The sequence below is a fragment of the Artibeus jamaicensis genome, unplaced genomic scaffold (assembly GCF_021234435.1).
Source record: "Artibeus jamaicensis isolate MK-2021 breed Jamaican fruit bat unplaced genomic scaffold, CSHL_Jam_final contig_519, whole genome shotgun sequence".
In the NCBI taxonomy this organism is placed as follows: Eukaryota; Metazoa; Chordata; class Mammalia; order Chiroptera; family Phyllostomidae; genus Artibeus; species Artibeus jamaicensis.
The window spans coordinates 20,985,708-21,007,543 of record NW_026521871.1 but is presented as its reverse complement, the minus strand read 5'-3'; the positions used below and the strand labels follow the sequence as shown (position 1 = coordinate 21,007,543).

The following is a 21,836-nucleotide window of genomic DNA, read 5'->3' as shown; positions in this document are numbered from 1 at the left end:
AGTGGTGAAGAGATAGCCAACCTATGAGATGCAGAGTTCAAAACACTGGTAATCAGGGTGTGCACAGAAATGGTTGAATATGGTTACAAAATAGAGTAAAAGGTGAAGGCTATGAAAAGTGAAATAAAGGAAAATATACAGGGCACCAACACTGACAGGAAGGAAACTGGGACTCAAATCAATGGTTTGAAGCAGAAGGAAGAAGTAAACATTCAACCAGAACAGAATGAAGAAACAAGAATTCAGAAATATGAGGAGAGGCTTAGGAACTTCCGGGACAACTTTAAACATCCCAACATCCAAATCATAGGAGTGCCAGAAGGAGAAGAGGAAGAGCAAGAAAATGAAAACTTATTAGAAAAAATAATGGAGAACTTCTCTAATCTGGCAAAGGAAATAAACTTCTAGGAAGTCCAAGAAGCTTAGAGAGTCCCAAAGAATTTGGACCCAAGGAGGAACACACCAAGGCACATCATAATTACATTACCCAAGATGAAAGAGAAGGAGAGAAGCTAAAAAGAAGCAAGAGAAAAGGAAACAGTTGCTTACAAAGGAGTTCCCATTACACTATTCGCTGATTTCTCAAAAGAAACTTTGCAGGCAAGAAGGGGCTAGAAAGAAGTATCCAAAGTCATGACAGGCAAGGACCTACATCGAAGATTACTCTATCCAGCAAAGCTTTCATTTAGAATGAAAGGGCAGATAAAGTGCTTCCCAGATAAGGTCAAGTTCAAGGAGTTCATCATCACCAAGCCCTTATTATATGAAATGTTAAAGGGGCTTATATAAGAAAAAGAAGATAAAAAAGATGAACAGTAAAATGACAACAAACTCACTATTAGCAGCCAAACCTAAAGCAGAAATAAAAATCAAACAAGCAACTAGAACAGGAACAGAATCACAGAAATGGAGATCACATGGAGGGTTATTAGTGGAGTAGTCGGAGGGCGATAGAGAAGGAATAGTTACAGAGAATAAGTAGCATAAATGATAAGTAGAAAATAGACAGGAGGTTAGGAATAGTATAGGAAATGGAGAAGCCAAAGAACTTATATGTATGACCCATGGACACGAACTGAAGTGGGGGAGGGAATGCAGGTGGGAGGTGGTATACAGGGCGGAGGGGAATAAAGGAGAGAAAATGGGACAACTGTAATAGCATAATCAACAAGATATATTTAAAAAACCCAATTATGATGGCTTAAATAATTTAGAGATTACTCTCCCATGTGAAATAAGTCCAGAAGTAGGAGGTCCAGGTCAAGTTTGGCAGTTCCACAAAGTCTCAGGGACCAAAAGTTCTATCTCTGTGCTGCATCCTTTGTACAGTTCCTCGTGAACACAGATAGCTGCTGCAGCTCTGGCCATCACATTGATGTCCCAGGCAGGAAGAAAGAGAGGGAGGAAAGCAAAAGTTATGCTCCCAGCTGAGCTAGTTCACTTGAAAAAGAATTACTGAGAGCTTCACTTAACAACATCTACTTTTGTCTCACTGGGCACTCCTAGTTGCAAGAGAAGCTGGGTCAAGTGGAAGTGAATTGGTTAGAGCTGCGTTCAGCTCAGTGGTTGTGCTTCTTGTGTGTTCACTCTGGAGCTCAGGCTGCAGGGGCTGCAGGCACCCAGAGAAGGCTTTTTCCATGGTAATGTCTTGAGAGCAAGTTGAAACACCAGCGAGCTTCTAAAATTCCAGCTCACAACTTGCTGTGTCCACATTCCATTGGCCAGAGCAAGTGCCATGGCCAGGCCCAAAGGCAAGGGTCAGGCATATGCTCTCCCCCATAATGAAGCCACAGCAGGGGTGAGTGTGGATGCAGGGAGGGTGCAGATCTGGAACTATGCCGCCTCTTCTACACTTGCTTATGCTTTGTTTTGTCTTCTTTATTGCATCTTTCACTGTCTAAAATGATCTAATTTATGTATTTGTTTCCTTATGTTATGTTTTCATTTTTATTCAGTTTCATCCAGATGTTAACTGAAGCTCCTAGAGAGGCCTGGATTCTTCGTCTCTCTTATGATTTCTTCTTTGACCCATGGGTTACTTAAAATCATGCCATTTAACTTCCAAATATCTGTGAATTCTTTAAATTTTCTTCTGCTGCTGATTTCGAATTCCGTTGTGGTTGAAGAATGTACTTTGTGTGGTTTCAGTCTTTTCGAATTTAATGAGACTTGTTTATGGTCTGGCATACAGTGTATCCTGGAGAATGTTCCATTGATACTCGAAAAGAACGTGTTTTCTGCCCTGGTTGGGTGGCTGTCCTGTAGACGTTACTTAGGTCAGGTTGACCGACAGCACTGTTTGAGTTTTCTGTACCCTTGCTGATGATTTTGTCTCATCCATTTGCTACTGAGATATTGAAGTCTTCAGCTATGATTTTTGAATTGTCCATTGTTCCCTTCATCTGCATTGCTTCGTGCATTTGGGGCTGTTTCTAGGTACTTGTCTGTGGTCTGGTCCCTCACGGGACTCAGAGCTCCTTGAGGGCAGGGCTTGACAGACCCCACCCCAGTAGACTCGTGCCCAGTACAACACTGGTGTTTAATTCATACCTGATGAGTGAGTGATGGCAGGGTTGTTCCTTCCAGCAGTCTCAGCATTTCTTCAGTCAAAAATATATCCTGAGCACTTTCTGTTTACTGGGTGCAGCAGACTTATGGAGGAATGAGAAGGCAGGGTTCCTGCCTACCAAAAACTGACAGTCCATGAGAGATGGGCATGGAAAGAAACAATATTAATACAGTGGCGGGGGCATCCAGAAGCTGGGGTGTGCATGGGAGGCACCTACCCTGGGCTTCTGGGCTCAGAAAAGGATTCCTGGAGGAGTGACTAAGCTGAGATGAAGGATGGGAAGGAGTTAGCCAGGTGAAGGAACGGTGAGGAAGGCTTGCATCTGGCAATGGGATCAGGATGTTCGAAGGCCAGGAGTTGGAGGATGGTGTGTTTGGGAACTGAAAGAAATTCAGCCTGGCGGGAGTGTGGTCAGTGAGTGAGAGAACAGTGAGAGCTGAGTCCAGCAAGGTATGGGGTAACCACAGGGAACCCCATGAGCCATGTTTGGGGTTTGGGTTTGATCCCCTGAAGGTCCTTGGGGAGGCTGCTGGGTGATTCCAGCAAGAGGTGACAGTGAACTGGACAGGACTGTGTACTTGGTGATCGATGGACTATGGGGTGCAGGAGACAGAGGGAGGGCTCCCAGTTGACCCCCAATAACTGGGTTGCTGACTCACTAAGAAGGAAAGTGCTGGAATTGCTCAGGCTTGGCTTCGGAGAAGATGATGAGTTTAGTATAGGTCTTGTGAAGTGTGAGGGGCTCAGGAAAGAACATCCTAGTGGTCGGATGGGCACGGGATATGCACTGGAAGTGATCAAGTACAGAGATGTTAACTGAAACTTCCAGAGAGGCCTAGATTTCCCCGAAAGGAGTATGTGCAACCAGGAGAGAGCTCCCAGGTACCCTGAGAAGGAAGGGGGTGCCCTGAAGGCTGTGAGCCTGGGGACTGGCAGGTCTTAATGAAGGGGCAGAAGGAACTTTGGGAAGAGTTTAGGGAGGATGCAGTGCAGAAAGGCAGGGGGAGGCTTCCAGATCCAACCTGCGTGCATCCCACTTATGCTCCCCGGCTTTGCTCAGTGATAGTGACCACTTGAAAGAGTGTCAGGAGAGCCCAGGACAGAGCTGGACCTCTCGAACTACTCGGAGAAGTAGGTGATTCATTCAGAAGCCCTCCCTCATCACTATGTGGGGGTCTCAGTTGGCCTTGACCTCAGTGCTGATGTGATAGGCCAACGCAGGATCTAAGAGAGCTCTGTTATCATTGTGAGTTTACTTACCTGTGTGCGGTGCCCTCTTTCCTCACCCAGCCAGTTCTTGCTCCTCATTATGGTCAGTGTCCAAAGTTTTAGATGCTGTAGAGGAAGGTGGGGGGTGGCAGTGAGCATTTATAGACCTCCTATATGTGCCTGGCAGTTTATATTCATTATTTCATTTAATTGCACATAGTTTGTGCTCAATAAATATTTCTTAGATGGCTGGATGGGGCCAAAACTGGATCTCAGAGAAGGTGACTTACCCAAAGTCACACCAGTGAGAAGCCAGGTCAACGTGAGGGTAAAACCAAAGATTTTAAAACCAATGTGCGAGCTTGTGTCTGCTCTCAGCTTGGTTTGAGGGAAGATAACAAACATTCAGAGTAAGTGAACAGCCTGGCAGTGCAAACTTTTGCAAAGCCACTGCTTTCCAGGCTGGGAGACATATAACCCTGCCAGAGATGTGCAGTAGGTGTCCAGGAATGCTCAAGGCCACAGGATAAGCATAACACATTTTCCAAGAGCCTCTGCTTTGCTCCAGATACATAATTTTTAAACATTAAATCAGACATGGATATAGTTTGGAGAATAAAATAAAATATGTATTAGCTTTTAAGCTGAAATATGAGATTTCAGGGACATTCTGAGACCAGGGTGGCTCTTTTCAGGCTGTGTCTCAAAATTTCTAGAGGCTATAGGATACTTGAAAGGACCTTAAACTGACTGCCGAAGTAACCCTGGAGGGCCTCATGGTGGCGGTGGTGTTTGAAGCAGCTTTTAAACACAAGTGAGATATGAATCAGATGCTAGAAGCACAGAACAAAGAGGCTGGAAAAAGATTCACAGAAAGCAGCAGTGCTCAAAGTGTGGTTCCAGGACCAGCAGCCGCAGCATCACCTGGAAACTGGTGAGAAATTAAGATTATCCAGCCCCACCTTGATCTACAGAATGGAAACTCTGGGTCAGGTGAGCAATCTGTACCATTTGAATAGGTCCGGCAGGTGATTGTGGGGCACTCTTAACGTGGAGAACCACTGGTATAGCAGTCACGAGCAGTCAGCTACAGAGGTAGGCTGGGACCGGCTTTGGAAGGGCCATGAACTCCAGGCCCAGGGGATTCACTTGGACCCGAGGTCTGGACACAGATGAAGGGTTTGGAGGAGACATGAAAGCAGTGGGGAAAAGCAGTGTTTGTTCTCTCTTCCCCCAGGGGCCTCAGAGAACTGATTTTAAAAAAAGTTTTGTAACTTACATACAGTTGAGAAATCCTAAAGGTAGGGCTTAAATTTTTGATAAAGGTGGGTGCATGTACACACTGGTAACCACCACCCTGAGAGAACATTTCTGTCATCCAGAAGATGCCTCTGACGCCCCTCCTCAGTCAGTCACCCTCCCCGCCCCCAGAGGTTCACCACTGTTTGGTTTTCCAGCACATTCAATTGGGGTAGCCTGTCCTTGAACCTCATATGAATGGAATTATTAATTTTGTATTCTTTTGTGCCTGGCTTCTTTAGCTCAACAAGATGTGAGAGATTCATCTGCGTTGTCATGCATATGAGTTTTCTTTGTATGGCTATACCACAGTTGGTGTGTCTGTCCGTGTTAATGATCATTGAGGTTGTTTCCAGTCTGGGCTGTTGTGGGCAGACCTCGGAGACATTGAAGGTCTGGTTCCACACCATTGCAGTAAGGCAAGTTATCTTTTGCTGGTGGAGAGTTTTGCCTTCCATTTGCAAAAATGTGACATCTGTGGAGCGCAATAAAGTGAAGCACAATAAAACATGGTGTGCCTGTGTTAAACTGCTATGAGTGTTTCATACATATCTTTTAAGTAATGTATGCACTGATTTCTCCTCAGTACTTACCTTGGAGTGGAATTATTGGGCTATAGATTCGGTTTTATAGATATTGCCAAATAGGTTTACAAAGAGTTTGAAGCAGTATTCTGATGTATGGGAATTCCACTTACTCCTCAGGCCTGCCAGTGTGTTGGCTTTGTCGGTCTTTTTACTCATGGCCATTCTGTTGATTGTGTAGTGGTTTCTCACTTTGGGTTTCACTGGCATTTCCCTGATGTTTAATCAAGTTGAGTATCTTTCCTTCTGTTTATTAGCCATTTGGAAATCCTATTTGAAAAGTGTCTGTTGCTTCTTTTTTTATTTTAATTGGGTTGTGCGTCTTTTTCTTACGGATTTGTAGGAACATTTTCCCAGTCTGTGCCTTCTTTATTCAGTTTTTTTAACAGATGAATTGAGATATAAATCTCATACCATCCAGTTCAGCCATTCGAAGTGCAAAAGTCAGTGGTTTTTCAGTGTATTCAGAGTTGTGCAGTTATCACCACCATCATTCTCATCTCCCCAGAAAGAGACCCCGTACATCTTGGACACCTCTCCACCAGCCCCTCCCCAGCCTTGTGCATCCACCAGTCTTGTTCTGTCTCTGTAGACTTGCCTATTCTGGATATTTAATATAAAGGGAATCATACAGTCTGTGGTCTCTTGCCATTGGCTTTTGTCATCTAGCATAATGTTTTTAAGATTCATCTATGTCATATGTAGCATGTAGCAGTACTTCATTCCTTTTCATGACTAAGTAATATTCCACTGCATGACTAGACTACATTTTGTTTATCTCTTCATTGCTTGATGGACATTTGGATTCTTTTTTCTTTTTGACTTGTGAAAATGCTGCTATGAACATTGATGTACAAATTATTGTGTGAACATGTTTTCCATTCTCTCGGTTACAAACCTAGGAGTGCAGTTGCTGGGTCACATGGTAACTTTTTAACCTTTTGAGGAACTGCCGGACTGTTGTCCCAGTGGTTGCACCATTTCACATCCCCACCATCACAGGGTGAGGGTTCCGATTTCTCCACTTCCCTGCAGTGCTTGTTGTTACGCATCTTTTTTGTTATAGCCATTCTTGTGAGGGTGAAGTGGTCTCATTATTCTAGTGACTAATGATGCTGGGCACCTTTTCATGTAAAGATATATGATTTGCAAATATTTCCTCCCATTCTGTATGTTGTCTTTTTACTCTCTTCTTAAAAAGATTTTGTTTTTAGAGAGAAGGAAAGGGAGGTGAAGGTGAAAGAAAGGGAGAGAAACATCTGTCAATTGCCTCTCACACACCCCCAGCTGGGGACCTAGCCTGCAATCCAGGCATGTGTCCTGACTGGGAATCAAACCAGTGACCTTTTGCTTTGGGAGATGACACTCAACCAACTGAGCCATGCCTCTCACAGCTCTTTTCATTCTCTTGATAATGTCCTTTGAAGCACAAAAGTTTTTAATTTTTAATGAAGCCTAATTTATCTATTTTTTTTCTTTTGTTGCTTGTGCCCCACTGTCATATCTAAGAAATGTTTGCTTAGCACCAAATCACAAGCATTTACTCCCATATTTTCTTCTAGGAGTTTTATACTTACAGATCTTCCATTTAAGTCTTTGATTTTTTAAAAATACCTTTTAAGATTTTATTTATTTATCTTTAGAGGGGAAGGGAAGGAGAGAGGGAGAGAAACATCAATGTATGGTTGCCTCTCCTGTGTCCCCTGCTGGGAACTGGCCTGCAACCCAAGCATCGCGATCTTTTGGTTCGCAGGCCCACGCTCAATCCACTGAGCTACAGCAGCCAGGGCTAAGTCTTTGATTTGAGTTAATTTTTTTGCATGTGATGTAAAGGAGTCCAGATTTATTATTTTACATGTGAATATCCAAATAGCTCAGCACCATTTGTTGAAAAGACTATTTTTTCCCATTGAATTGTTTTTAGCATCCTTGTTGAAAGTCACTTGACCATAAATATGAGGGTTTATTTCCAGATTCTGAGTTCTGAGCCATCAATCTATACACCTGTCCTGATGCCAACACTACACAGTCTTGGTTCCTGCAGCTTTATAGCAAGCTTTGAAATCAGGACGCGTGAGTCCTCCGACTTGGTTCTTTTTCAAGATTGTTGTGGCCCTTTGGTGCCCTTGCACGTCTGTATGAATTTTAGGATCAGCTTGTCAATTTCTGTAAGACAGGCAATTGAACTGGGATTTCAGTGGGGTTCAGACGAGCCTGTGTCAGGTTGGGAGTGTCGATGTCCTAGTAAACAGTAAGTTGCAAACGTGGGACATCTTTCTATTTACTGAGCTCTTCTTTCATTTCTTTCGACAGTGCTTTGTTGTTTTCAGAGTACAGGCTCGTTTGCTTTTTTTGTTTACATTTATTCCTCAGCATTTTATTTTTTCATCTTATTCAATTTTTAAATGATTTTTAACTATTTATTTTAAAATAATTTCAATTTTACAGAAAAGTAACAAGAGTAGGAGTAGTACATAGAACAACCAAATTTTCTAATTCATCTTTTAACATGAAGTCCCATTTGTATTTTTTCTGTATAGCTAGTATTATTTGTACACAGTTTAAGAAGTCTTCGTGTGCCCTACAGAGACTTATTTTCAGGGTTCCAAAGCCCCTCCAGTGATTGACCGGGCGTAGTGAAGTCACATCCCCTGGGCAGCTCTCGGCTTGCCAAGGCATTTTTGTGACACAGCAGGTCATGGCTGAGGTTGGTGTGCACTTGGCCAAAAGGAATCCAAGCAAGTCCACTTGACTTTTGGCAGTGAGCTCAGTGGTTTGACTGCTTTCAGGAAGGACATTCTGGCTACCCCCTGACTGTCCAGCCCAGAAAACAGAGGTACTGTGTCACCCAGGAAACTCAACAGTGGGTTTGGAGAGGGGGGGAGTGTTCAGGGGACCAGGCCCCTGAAGGTGAGGTCCCCTCTTCTACTGCAGGCAAGCCCGGCGGTCGTGAGAGTCCTGTGAGTTCTAGGAGACTTGCTTGGGCTCCGGAGGCAGAGTCTTTTCACTCGGGCCTCCCCACCAGGCTGTCCCGGGGTCCCTGAGGCTGGTCGGGGAGCCCTGGCCAGAATTTGGGAAATCTGGGTTTCAGTCCCCCTCTTTGAGCCCTGCAAGTCACTCCCCTGTCTGGGCCATCAGTGGAATGCGGAGTTGGCATGGGGCAATGGGAAGAGCTAAGACTTAGGAGTCAGGCCAACTTGGACTCAAATCTTGTCATCTTGGTGGCCTTGGGCAAGTTACTTAATCTCTCTGGGCCTAATTTTCTTATAGACAAAGTGGAAATAATGATACCAAAGTGATAGCCTTGTTGCGAGCGAGAAAGTGAACATAAAGTGTGGAGCAGACGATGGCTCGCACGGCACGTGGAGGTGTTGGCTGTGTTCCTTGTTGGGCACCTTCCCTGGGCTGGGTGGGGGGATACAGAGGTAAGTAGTACTCAGTCGAAAGAGAAGGAAGGCACGGAAAGAAACAATTCATGACAGAAAGCAGTCTGCACAAACCGTACAGAGAAGGTATTTGTATCCCTGTTTTGCAGAGGGGGAGCTTGAGGTCCATGGAGAGGAGGTGATTTGCCCAGGCTCACACACAGGCAGCTGTCTAGGCAGATAAGGATTCAGTCATGGTCTCTAGAGCCCGTAAGGTTGCAGCAGGGACTCCACAAAGAGCTGGGGAAGTGAGTTCGGTGAGAGGGCAGGCCGGGTCAGGAAGGCCTCGGGTACCCAGAGGGGTTTGGTTTGGACCCTGCAGGCATTAGGGCCAGGCCATTCTTCCTCCTTATTGTCCCTAATCCATCCACTCTCTCTGTCCCCTGACCAGACTCTGGTCTCATCTCAAGTCCTGAACACTCTCCTGCTCTCCTAGAGTGGCCACCTCGCTGGCCTCACTCTCGTCCTAGTCACCTCCAGTTTCTCCCAACAAGTGAACTTTCTAGGACAGTGTCTGGTCCCATTGCTCCCCTGCCTAACACACTATTCAGAGGTTCCCCATCACCACAGGATAAAAACCAAGTCCCTTGAGAAGCCTGCGGGGCCATGTAGAATGGGCCCTCTGCTCGACCCCCCAGCACCATCACGTTCCAGGCCCGTGTACTTCTTTCAAGGGTGAACATATGCCCACACCCACACACTCTGCACACAAACCATACTCAAGTCCTCAGTTCCTCTGCCACCTCAGGGCCTTTGCACATGCTGTCCCCTCTACCTACAACTCCCCCCTCCCCCCACCACTGCCCCTTGTCTCAGGACCTGGCAGGCCTAGGCAGGTCTGCCTCTAATGGACTGCCACGGCCCCGGTGCTTTTCTGCACCACGACACTCACACCCCTGTGCTGAAATTATCTTTTTACTCGTCAGATTACAAACTCTTAGAGGGCAGAACTGCATGTCTCCTACTCTCACTGTCCCCTCGAGGTTAGGTACAGAGCAGATATTCCGTATATTTGTTGAATGAGTGAGCGGATGAGGGCCAGATACCTTCTCCTGCCTTCTTGCCTGTGAATGCCAGGACCCCGGGGCGCGACGTCGGGCCAGAAGGACTGGGAGAGAAGCAACCTTTCAGGGAGTGATGGATGGTGCAGCTGGCACTCGGCGCTTTCAGCTGATGCATGAGTTTTAAGAACGGACGTTTGTGGCAATTCCGATTATGCTCCAGTTTTTTAAATGAGTCACGTTGATGATGGCCATCCTGTCCATTGGGACTGAGTCAGTTTAGTGAGAATTAATTACAGACCAGAAACCAGCTTGCAGAGCAGTTAATATCGAAGCTCCCTGGAGTGTGATGCAGATGCAGCCATCAGTCTTGTCTTTGCTGGCCCCTTTCTTCCTCTCCCTGCCTGCCCCCTTTCTGTGGTGCTCCAGGCCTGGGCTTCGGGTCCTGGCTTCCCTGTGACTCACTCTCCTCTTCTGTTAAATAAGGGTCCTGCAGTCCATCAGTGTGCAAGCTTTGTAACAGTCCTTCTCTGTCACATATGCTGCTGGGCCTGAGAAACATGGCCGGGAATAAAGCAGATGTGGCCCTGCTCTGAAGGTGTCACGTCTAAAACATAACCATAACTGCCAGGACAGCACTTTGCGGTTTTAAACATCAGGATGTGGTCCCACCAGCCTCATGCTATACTGTTGTCCCCATTTTACAGGTAGGGAAACTGAGGCTTAGATAGGTTACGGTTTGTCCACAGTCATTTGGCTGCACTTGTACTAAAATACTGGGCTTGAACCTGGCCAATGAGCAAATACATCAAAAGTCCTCTATCAACCAGGTGCCCAAGCAACAAGGGTCATTGTCCTCATCAGGATGTTTTCTTTCCTTCTGTGGGACACCAGCGCTGAGAAGACTCTGCTGGCTTGGATGCTGGGTCCTGAATGGGGAGACTCCCAAGGAAAGAGTGGGAGGGTCCTCCTGCCCCCAAGTCAGCAGAGAAACCTCCGCTCCAGGTTCAGAATGATCCCGTATCCCAGGGCCAACTGTGGGCAGCAACAATAACTAAATATTGTTTAGTTATTGTTTAACTCTAGCCACGCTCCCCACCTAGCCGCTCTCTTACTCTTAATTCACACTTTCTCCACCCTCTGCAACATGCTTTCGGGAAGGGCTATGGTAGCTCAGCTACAATGACATTCGTTTTTAATTATGGTTCAAGCATGTGGCCTCCACTTAAGGACACATGTGTCTTCAGCCAGAGAATCTATTCATTAGTTCAAAACTCAGCCCCAAGAGTTTCTGACCTTAGTGATGAGGCTAGAGGTATCCCAATACCTTCGAGTTATACCAGTCCAGTGCTGGCAGACGCCAGCCTCAGCAGGAACCAGCTCATCCTTCCTCCTTGGGACTGCAAGCCAAGGTGGGCCGCCCTACCCTTGTGCTCCCCACAATTCCCGGCAGAGCAGGTTGCAGCGGCAGGGGGTCAGCGCAGGACAGGATGACGTGTTCAGGAAGTGAGACCTTTGTAACCTCCACATCTGCTATCCTGTCTGACAATGTAGGCCAACATAGGCGGCCTCTTTACAGATGTTGGAGGGGCATGAATCTCCTGCCTTTCATGTGCCCGGTCTCACTTTCTCTGTCAATCACTCCATCCCACCCTCCTTCTCTCTCCCTCAGTCTCCCCTTCTCTTTCTCTTTCCTTTTTCTGTTCTCCCTCCCCTCCCCTCCCCTCCCCTCCCCTCCCCTCCCCTCCCCTCCCCTCCCCCCCCCTCCCCTCCCCTCCCCTTCCACATTCCCTCTCTCTACTCCTGTCCACCTCTCTCCCCTTTTCCCTAGCCCTGTCCTCTCACCACTAGGTCTCCCCTGCATTCCCTTTATGCCTGGGAGAAGACCAGAAAGACTTCCTGGAGGAAGGACTGCCCGTCCTGTCAGGCACTTTCCCCTTTTAGATCTCTATATAAAGAGAACTTTCTAGCAATCAGCATTGGAATTAACTTTCTTTGCTCGGTAATGAGTTCCCCGTCAGGCAGGCAATCAAAAACAGGCAAAGTGATCATCCTTCCTGAATGTCATAAAGGTGATTTGACCTTCCCGATGGAGGCTGGATCGCATGACCCCTGATGCTGAGGTTTTCCCAATATGCATTGCTCCACAATTCAGGGATGTCTCAGGGTACCTCCTGGATTCAAAACTACAGACCTGGGCCTTGTACAAAAGCAGTTGTATTTAAAGATAAAATATTTTTGTTGTGAGAAAAAAGTCTTGCATTGTTTATCATTTTAATGTTTATTAAATTTAGTTGGACAGTGCATGTAGAATATTTAAAGTAATTAATCTTGATACAGAAATTTTAGAAAACAGAGACAAGAAGAAAAAGAATCATTTCTAATTCCATACCCCTGACATAGCCACTGTTTCCATTTTACTCCATTTCCTTTTAGCGTTTTGCTCTGTTCATTTTTTATACAGCTGTACTCAGGTGGGAAGACAACTTTGTGTCCGTTCTTGATTTCTCAGTGCCAGGTCATGCATATTTTACATAGTCACTGTCTGCATCATTTTAGGTGACTGCTTGATATGCCATAGAGTGGATATCTGTGACTTCTTAAGACTTTGTTTTGAAAGAATCCAGTGCATGAATCTCTTCAAAAATGGCTCATTGTCTAGAAGAGCTTTTTATTTCTTCAGAGAAGGAATTACCCCACTCCTCACCCACCTTGTAAAAGAAGAGCATGTACCCAAGATCCCACATGGGAGGGGGCAGAGTGAACCTGCTTTAAGTCCCCTGCTCTGGGCTAGGAGTCGTGTTCAGTGCTCCTTGGGTATCAGCTACCTGTGATCACAGGCATGTGTAATCAGCCCTGTTGGACAGGTGTGAACGCCAGGGCCTGAGACGTTTGCTTAAGGTCCCAGCTGTCTGTAGACCAGGACTCCAAAGTCACAAGGGAAATGCCAGGGAGGACTTGTGTTCAGTCCTGTCAACCCACAGGTAACAGGCCTTTGGGGTTTCAGGATTTCCACGGAGCCGTTGTGAGGGCCTTGGATGAAATGGACCAAGAGGGCAAGGACACAGTGGCCAGGGAGGAGCTGAGGCGTGGCCTGAGCGAAATCCCCGCCATCCTCGACCTTCACCAGGGCATCCTGGAGGAGCTGGGAGAGAGGCTGTTGCACTGGTGAGCAGTCCCTGGACGCTGGCCCCTGCTCCTGTTGCCCTAGGGAGTGGGGGAGGGGGTTAAAAACCCCACCACATGAAATACCGTCTCCATCTGCCAGGTGTGGAAGCCCCGACACAGGGGTGTGCAGTCATTTGCCCACAGTAAAACAATGGTGGGAGGAGCCAGCTGGGTTCCACACCTGGGGCTGTGGCTCCAGCCCTCACTGTCTAATACTGCCCTGGTCACAAGGCTGAGTTCTCCCTGTCCTGCCCCACTCCTGGCTGCAGGGAGGGCCAGCAGAAGGTGGCCGATGTCTTCCTGGCTCGGGAGCAGGAGTTTGACCACCACGCTGCTCACATCCTGCAGTTTGACAGGTATCTAAGTCTGCTTGCTGAGAACTGCCTCCATTCTCCCCGGCTGGCAGCTGCTGTCCATGAATTCGAGGTGGGTCCCTTGGTCCTCGAGAACCTGCTCTAAGGATAAAGGGGTGGGGGTGGGGTGGGCATGGCTAAAAGCAAATCAGTGGGGCTTCTTGGCCAACCCCCAGCTGGGGTGGGAGGCCGGGGGGAGGGGAGGGTGACTCTGTAGAAGGAAGAACCCAGAAGATGGCAGCTCGATGAGCCCCAGCTACGGGGAGGGTTTCAGTAGCCCTTCTCCTGTCCCAGTAGAAAAGCACAAAGCAAAGCGGAGCCATTTGAGTGACCAACAAAAAGCCACCAACTGGGGATCCAGTTATTGGGCATGAAAATGGAGGGCTTTTTAAAATTACTAGCACTAGAAGCATTACTGAATGTAGCACAGACTGTGAGCCTGAAGGAGTGAACTGTCACGGCAGGGTGGTGCTCATCTGGGATGACTTCCTGGAAGAGGGGAAACTGGTTCAGAGACGGGGGAAGCTCCGCTTGGCCAGGAAGGGGGTTGGATGGGACAGTGCGTATACAATGCATGAGCCCAGTGCCCTAAGGCCAGAGTCCCTGACGGAGTTTTGTCCTCCCCATCTCTTGGGAACAGCAGAGCCAGCAAGGAGGCGGCCAGAACATGAAGCACAGGCTGCTGCGGGTAGTTCAGCGCCTCTTCCAGTACCAAGTGCTTCTCACAGGTGGGCCCGATGGGAGGTCAAGGTAACTGAGGCTGTGGGGAGGGAAGGCCCCTGTGGAGGGGTAGGCGTGATGATGGCAAGCTGTGTGGTCACAACCTCCCCTCCCAGCCTGGCAGGAAGGGGTTGGGGTGGGGGGGTTGCACTCAGTTCCTGCCTCCCGTCCCTCCAGAGGAACCAGACTCTGCCACCAGCTTCCCTCCAGCTGAGCTTTGGACCCCTCGCTGCTACTTTGGAAGCCTCAGTTCAGTGGCCGCCTCTTGTATCTTCCTCCCACCTCTCCCTTCCTAAACACAAACTCTCACTTTCGCCCATTCCGCATTTCCTTCCTGTCTCTGGGTGTCTGCCTTCCCTCAAGCAGTTCTCATCATTGCCAGAGCCCTCTTTGTGGCTGAATCAGTGGGCATTTTCCTCCTGGGACCTGCTGGCCCTCCCTCCCTGCGGCTCTGCCACCGACCACCCCCTGCTTCCCGAGCCCTTTCATCCTGGGACCTCTGTGCCACACTCTGTCCCCTGCTTCTCTTTGACTGCTCCATCCTCTCAGTGACGCCCTCTCTTCCTCCACCCTCCACCATCCCACAAATGTTTGTTTCTCCGGGCTCTGTCCGAGGTCCCCTGTACAAATTCTCCCCAGGAAATGTCTTCCCCTCCCCTACCCCCAGCTGCCAGAAACACAAACCCCTCTTTCCGGAGCTCCAGACCCATTCACCCAACTGCCTCTCAAACGGACAAAGACCCCTCGCCTGGGGATGCGGTGTTGCAGTGGGCGAGGCCGCCACAGTGCAGAGATACCCATGTAATCCCTCGTAGTGACCAAGGCTGTAAGAAATGTACATAGGGTCAGGAGATAGACTTCATCTAATTCAATGAATATTTATTGAGCAGCCCCTATGTTCTAGGCCCCATGCTAAATGCCAGAGATATTGCAGTGAACTAAACAGCCAAGCTTTATGACACTGTGGAGCTTATACTCTAACCAACAAATAGGAAATAAAAATACACATCAGTGATAAGAGCGCTGAAGAAAAATAAAGCAGGAAAACAGTGGTCTGATTAGATACAGCACTCGGGAAAGACCGCTCCTGAGGTGGCAGCACCATAGGGCTCAGCGAGGTGAGGCTGTGAGCCGTGTGAGGCTCTAAAGGAAGAGAGCGCCGGGTGGAGGGAACACTGCGGCAAAGGCCCTGGGGTAAAAACAGCAAAGGTGGCGGCTCTGCCAGTGACGGGAGAGGTGACGGGAGAGGTAGCCGGAGCGACGACAGCCCGTGCGGGGAGCGTTGTGGTTGTGAATGTGCTAAAGCCTGAATACGTCACACTCACCCCTGTCTCGCCCAGACGGGAGCTTCTTGAAGGCAGGGTCTCCCATGTTTGAGTCTGTATCCTGAAGTCACAGTCAGGCACCCAGAAGTCACTCATGAGAGAATGGCAGTGGTGGCAGTGCAGCCGGTGGCAGTCCTGGCGGCCTGGTCATGTGCTGGTGTGGTGTTGTGATTGGGCTAACGGGTGAGAGGGTGGGCACCCCGCTCTTGTGCAGCTTTTCTTCCTTCTCTGGAGAGAGAGGGCTCCTGCTGTGGACAGGAGGGGACGGCCTCCCCGGGCAAACTGACGCCTGGCTCTCCTTCTGCCTGCAGACTATTTGAATAACCTTTCCCCGGACTCAGCTGAGTATGATAACACACAGGGTAAGTCCAGCGTGAACTCAGAGGAGGGCACACGGTCCTGTTTTGCTCCAGTTCTTTACACCGGTTCTAGGCCCAGGACATAGGCCCCTCCCCACCAGCTGGGGGTGCAGTGACGTGAAGCCTCCAAGGCTTCTGAGGTGACCCCCCTTCACTTCAACATGGGACTCCCTAGGATGGGCTGTCGTCCAGTCAGACGAGGAGGGGATTCACAGAATTTGGAGATAGCAGGTAGTGCCAGGACTAAAACACTCACCCCAGTGTCCCTGTTTCCTCCAAATTCTCTGTGGCTGTTCATATGGCCTGCTATGGTTGTCCCTCTTTTCATACATTCAGCTTACAGCCAGGGGAACTGAGACACAAAGTGGTCAAGTTCCCTTAGACAGTGGTGGCAACTCCAGGCTTGGGGCTGTAACCTGACCCAGCCATGGGAGCAATCGGTGCCACCCACTTACGAAGCCCTGAAAATGCAGTGATCGCAGGAGCTGGCATGGGGAGGGGAGAGAGAGGCAAGGACGGCAGCAACTGGACTGGCCTCCCTCAGAAGGCCCAGCAGTCTGCTCTGCTTCCCTCCTCAGGTGCACTGACCCTCCTCTCCAAGGTCACAGACCCTGCCAACGAGAGTATGGAGCAAGGGGTAAGTCCAGCCTGCGGGCTCCTTTGCTGGGGTACGGGTCAGGACCCCTCCACCATGCCCAGTTCTGCCTTGGAGTGCAACTTATGTACTATAAATCGCACATGTTTAACGTGTACACGTCCAGAAGACCTGATGTTTGTATGTATCCGTGAGACCACCTGCATAATCGCAATGCTGAACACACCCATGATCCCCAAATGTTTCCCACTACCCCTTTGTGACTCCTTATTCCCCATCCCCGGGCAGCGACTGACTGGCCTGCTGTCTGGCACTACAGATTAGTTTGCATTTTCTAGAATTTTATAAAATGATATTATTCAATATGTGCTCTTTTTTGTCTGGTTCTTTCACTCCTTTATCAGATAATGATTCACAAATAATTTCTCCCAGCCCCTGGCTTGTCTTTTCATTCTCTTAACAGTGTCTCTGGAAGACCAGAGTTCTTAATTTTAATAAAAATCCCACTTTATTAACTTTTCATTTTATGGATCATGATTTTAATGTTCTATCTAAGAAATCTTTGCCTTACCCAAAGTTACAACGTTTTTCTCCTATATTTTTTCCCTAGGAATTTTCTTTTCTTTTTTAACCTTTAGAAGCTTTTTATTATTTTTAAATTATTTCATTGTTGTTCAAGTGCAGTTGTCTGTAATTACCCCCTACCACTCCCCCTCCACCCCAGCAATACCCTCCTCCCTCCCCTGCTTCCACCCCACCTTGGTTTTGTCCGTGTGTCCTTTATAGTAGTTCCTGAAAACCCTTCCCCCTTCCCTGTCCTAGGAGTTTTTTTGTTTTACATTTAACATTTAGGTCTCTTAGTCCATTTTGAGTTGATATTGATAGTTACGTATGATATGAGGTATAGTTAAAATTCATGCTTTTGCATATGCGTACGTACTTGCGCACATCCTACCTGCCACCCCACACACGGCCTTGCGTGAATACACATCCGCATGCCGACGTGCAGTCCCTGCTCCTTGTGGGGTGCATTTAAACTTATGCAGGGAATGTTCTTCTCTGCCCCCTGCACTTGGGATTCTTTTATCACTCCAGTCATGAGGTGTGTCATTCTGTGTGAGCATAGTGGCTTGGAGCGGGCTCCAGGTTTGTCAGCAGGGAGAGCTTCTTCCGGCACTGAGCAGGGATTCGATCAGAGGGTCAATGTGCCTGGCTTCCAGCTGCAGGCGCTCAGACCAAGCCTCAGGCGAGTCCCATGAAGAAAAATCAGACGTCTGGGTAGAAGGTCAGGCCTTTGAGACTGGAAATCAGATTGCCCATTGATTGCCCTCTTCTCCACAGCATGGAAGTGAAAGCTGTCCCTCCAGAATGAGTGAGGAGACGTGTATGAGTGTGGACTCTACCATTTTCAACTTCATGTTTTAAATACACTTCATTTGTTACAAGTCTTTGATTGGGATAAAATATGCATAACAAAAATTTTACTCTCCTAACCAGTTTTCATCGGACAGTTCAGTGGCATTAAGCACGTTCACGTCATTGTGCCACCGTCGTTGCCATCCGTGTCCAGAACTTACCCCCCCGTCCCCGCCTGAGCCTCTGCACCTGTTAAACACTGATTCCTTTTTCCCCACAGTGCCCGCAAACACCGTTCTGCTTTCTGAAAAGAGTTTACTGTTAGAACAGTTTTAAATTTACAGGAAAAATGGAGAGGATGAGAGTTCCCATGCATCCAGTTTCCTCTATTATTAACACATTGACAGGGCACGTGTGTTACATTAAAGAACCAGTATTAATACCATATGATTAACTGAAAACCATAGTTCATTCAGATTTCCTTTGTCTTCTCTTGATTATTACAGTTTCATGGAGTTTCCTTATTTTTGGTGACCTTGACAACTTTGAGAAATATTAGTCATGCACATTGTAGGATGTCCCTCTTTTGCAATTTGTATGATATTTTTCTGATTAGGCAAGGTTTGTGATTTGGGGGAAGAAGATCACAGAAATAAAGCCCCATTTCCATCCAGTCCGGTGATGGCTCATTCTAGCAACGCAATGGAGGACTGTTGATGTGGATATTGATCCCCTGGCCGAGGCGGTGTGTGTCGGGTATCTCCACAGTGAAGTTGGACACACATGCTCACCGCCTCACCCACACTCTGTGGAGGAGAGTTACTATGCTCAGCCCACATTTAAGGAATGGGGAGTTGTGTGCCTTCTCCTTAAAGGCAGAGTACCCACCTAAATTGTTTGGAATTCTTCTGCACGGGAGATCTGTCTCTTCGCCTTCTTTTGTTGATGTATTCATCATAAAGAAATCAATCATTCGTGTCAGTTAGGACTCAAGGATATTTACTTCATGCTTTGGGTTGAAGTTCATGTGCTTGATTTTATTTCTCAGATTGCTCCAGCACTGGCTCTTTGGAGCCTCCCATGTGCCCCCATGCATATGTGTTTGAGTGGGGTTTGTTTCTTTTTTTTAGCACTTTCTTACCTTCTGGCATGACAAGGTGCCCCAGGCTCATCTAGTATATTTCCTGTCCTGGTCTTAGAATCAGCCATTTCTCCTAGGAATCCTGGTTTCTTAATTGTACAGTGGCATTAGGAACCATCTAAGCACTCGGTGTGCTTATTGGTACTGGGAAATCTTTTAGGTCATCTTTGCAGACAGAGCTAAGAAATATGTGTGTATGCAGCTGACCCTTAAACAACATGGGGGTTAAGGGTACCAACCTCCCATGCCAGTGAAAATCTGAGTACAACTCAGCTGGCTCTCTGCGTGCACAGATTCCCAATCACGCAGAGTCGTCACGAACAACGTGGTTTGAACTGTGTGGACTAAACATAAGTTCTTGCTGATGTCTCCAACTCTAGTTGGTACCGCATGGATGGATTATTCCAGCCTCCTGCCCTTGCTTATCTGTGAATTTCCACTCCAACAGTGAGAAACCTAGCTCCCACCATCCATTGTCCACTTATTTAATTAGCAAATTTACCTTCATTCTTGAAAGATATTTTTCATGGATATAGAAATCTGAGTTGACTTTTTTTCAGTACTTTTAAGATGCCACTCCACTGTCTTATGGCCTACATAGTTTCTGATAAGAAATCTGCTGTATGGCGATATTTATCTTTCTTATTTAATGTGTGTTTTTTTTTTTTTAATTCTAGCTGCCTTCAAAATCTCTTTACATTGGACTTTTAGAAGTTTGACGGTGATGTCTAAATGAGTGTGATTTTAGGAGCTTGGGTGTAAATTATTCTGTTTGATCCTGTGGCTTCCTGGATCGATGATTTGTTGTCACTCGTTAAATTTATTTTTAAAAATTAATTTGTTTTCCACTTACAGTTGACATACGATATAGTGTTTCAGGTGGTCATTCATGAATTTTGGAAACTTCTCTCGGATGCTCTGTTCTTTTTTCCCCTGCACTTTTTTTCTCTTTGTGATTCAGTTTGGTTAATCTCTACTTACCTAATTCCAAGTTCATTGATTTTTTTTCCCTCAGCTGTGTTCAATTTCCTGCTCAACCCATCAAAGGAATTCATCATTTGTGATATCATGGTTTTTATTTTTAGCATTTCCATTTGACTCTTGTATAGTTTCCCTCTCTGCTGAAATTCTCCATCTGTTCACACACGCTGTCCTTCCCATCAGCTCCTCAAACATATCCATCATAATTACTCCAGAGTCCCTGTCTGATGGTTCTGACATCTGTGTCACCTCTCATTACGGCTTTGTCAAATGCTTTGTCTCTTGAAAATTAGTTGGGTTCTTTCTTGATTTTTTTCTCTCATAATATTTGGTTGAATGCCCCCCATTATGTGTAGAAGACTTACAGAGACTGAGGGAAAGAACCTGCCCCCAGAAGTGGGCGTACCTCCTTTTTTGTCTTGTTGTTTGTGTGGGGTGGGCGATGAGTCAATCCACTCAGTAGTTGAACTAGCTTTGGCTTTTGTTGTCACCATTGTCACCTTCAGCACCCCACAGACTTTATGTTCCTCTGAAAGGGAACTATTATTACCTGGCACAGTTTGTAGGGACTGAAGTGCCAGAGAGTTTTTCTTACACTGCTGCTCCACCCTCAGCTTTTAGCAGTTCCTGTGTCACAGAAGGGACCTCTCGCTGTGCTCTTGCCCCTTCGTGAGGTAGACTACTGTTTCCTGTTACTCAGTGCTAAGCTCCTATCTTGGCTCTTCAGGACAAGCCTCAGTCTTAAGCAGGGCCTGGAAGCTGGACTCTCTCAACCTGCCTGTCCCTCCCCTGCGTGGCAGCCAAATTCTGCTTATACGCTGGCAGGTCTCAGGGGGTTCTGCTTTGTATTGGCGCACCATCCGGGACCCAAGGGGTTATGTCCCCTCTCCTTGGGGCAGACAGCATTGGTCTCACTACCAAGGTGGGCTGGGGGCGTGATGTTCTTTCTGGCCGCCTCGTCTTCCCCCAGTATTCCTTGTAAGCACCTGGTAGAAACTTCTGGAAAGAGCTTGCAAGTGACTGCAGAAGTTTCTCATGTCTTAGGATAACACTCCCTGTTATCCTAAATTGTCTTACCTGTCTGTACCTGAATTCATTAACATTTTAGCTGTTTTCTTCTTACCCTCTATGCCAGGGGTGTCAAACTCATTCTCACCCGGGGCCGCATCAGCCTCAAGGTTGCCTTCAAAGGGCCGAATGTAATTTTAGGACTGGATACATGTAACTACTCCTTAACAGTTAAGCAAGAGCTTGGCACTGCCACCAGGTAGAAACCAGGTGCCGAGCCGGGTAAAACAAGGCAGGCCTTGTGTTTGCCACCTCTGCTCCAGGCCAGCCACCCTCCTTCTGTGTCTTGCTAAAGGCACGACAGTTCGCGTCTTAGTGATGGGGCTTGTGGGTCTTTGGGCTTCCATTCACTTGCTTGCCTTGTGACATCAGCTCTCCGTTAAGCTTAAGAAGAGTTATGCTTGTGTAGATTATCTGTTTTTTCCTCACTGTTGCGGGGGGGGGGGGGGGGCATTGTTCTCTTACAGCCTTCTACGTCATAAGTGGAAACGGAAAACTACTAAACATTTCTGATGTGCAGAATTTTACCCCCCACACTGTGGGCAGTATAAAGAGTCTTCCAAGGCAATTTCTCTACACACGGCTTTCACCTTATTAGTTGATTTTAGGACCTGACCCTCTGTGAGGTTCAAGGGCCACCTGCCCGATGGGTTAGGTGCTTGTTGTTTCTAGTATTATGGGAT

General features: G+C 47.3%; 1 protein-coding gene across 3 annotated transcripts in view; it reads left to right on the top strand.

Annotated features, from left to right (window-relative positions):
* The window catches only part of FGD5 (FYVE, RhoGEF and PH domain containing 5), a 113,151-nt gene that overhangs the window by 68,662 nt on the left and 22,653 nt on the right, over window positions 1–21,836 (top strand). For 2 of the 3 annotated variants that reach the window (XM_037139355.2, XM_037139357.2), the window contains 5 exons: window positions 13,095–13,255; window positions 13,525–13,681; window positions 14,249–14,336; window positions 15,965–16,015; window positions 16,591–16,649. In XM_037139355.2, coding sequence (XP_036995250.2) covers window positions 13,095–13,255; window positions 13,525–13,681; window positions 14,249–14,336; window positions 15,965–16,015; window positions 16,591–16,649 — 516 coding nt within the window. The remainder of the gene's footprint in view (window positions 1–13,094; window positions 13,256–13,524; window positions 13,682–14,248; window positions 14,337–15,964; window positions 16,016–16,590; window positions 16,650–21,836) is intronic. The other variant, XM_037139356.2, reaches the window with a different exon arrangement.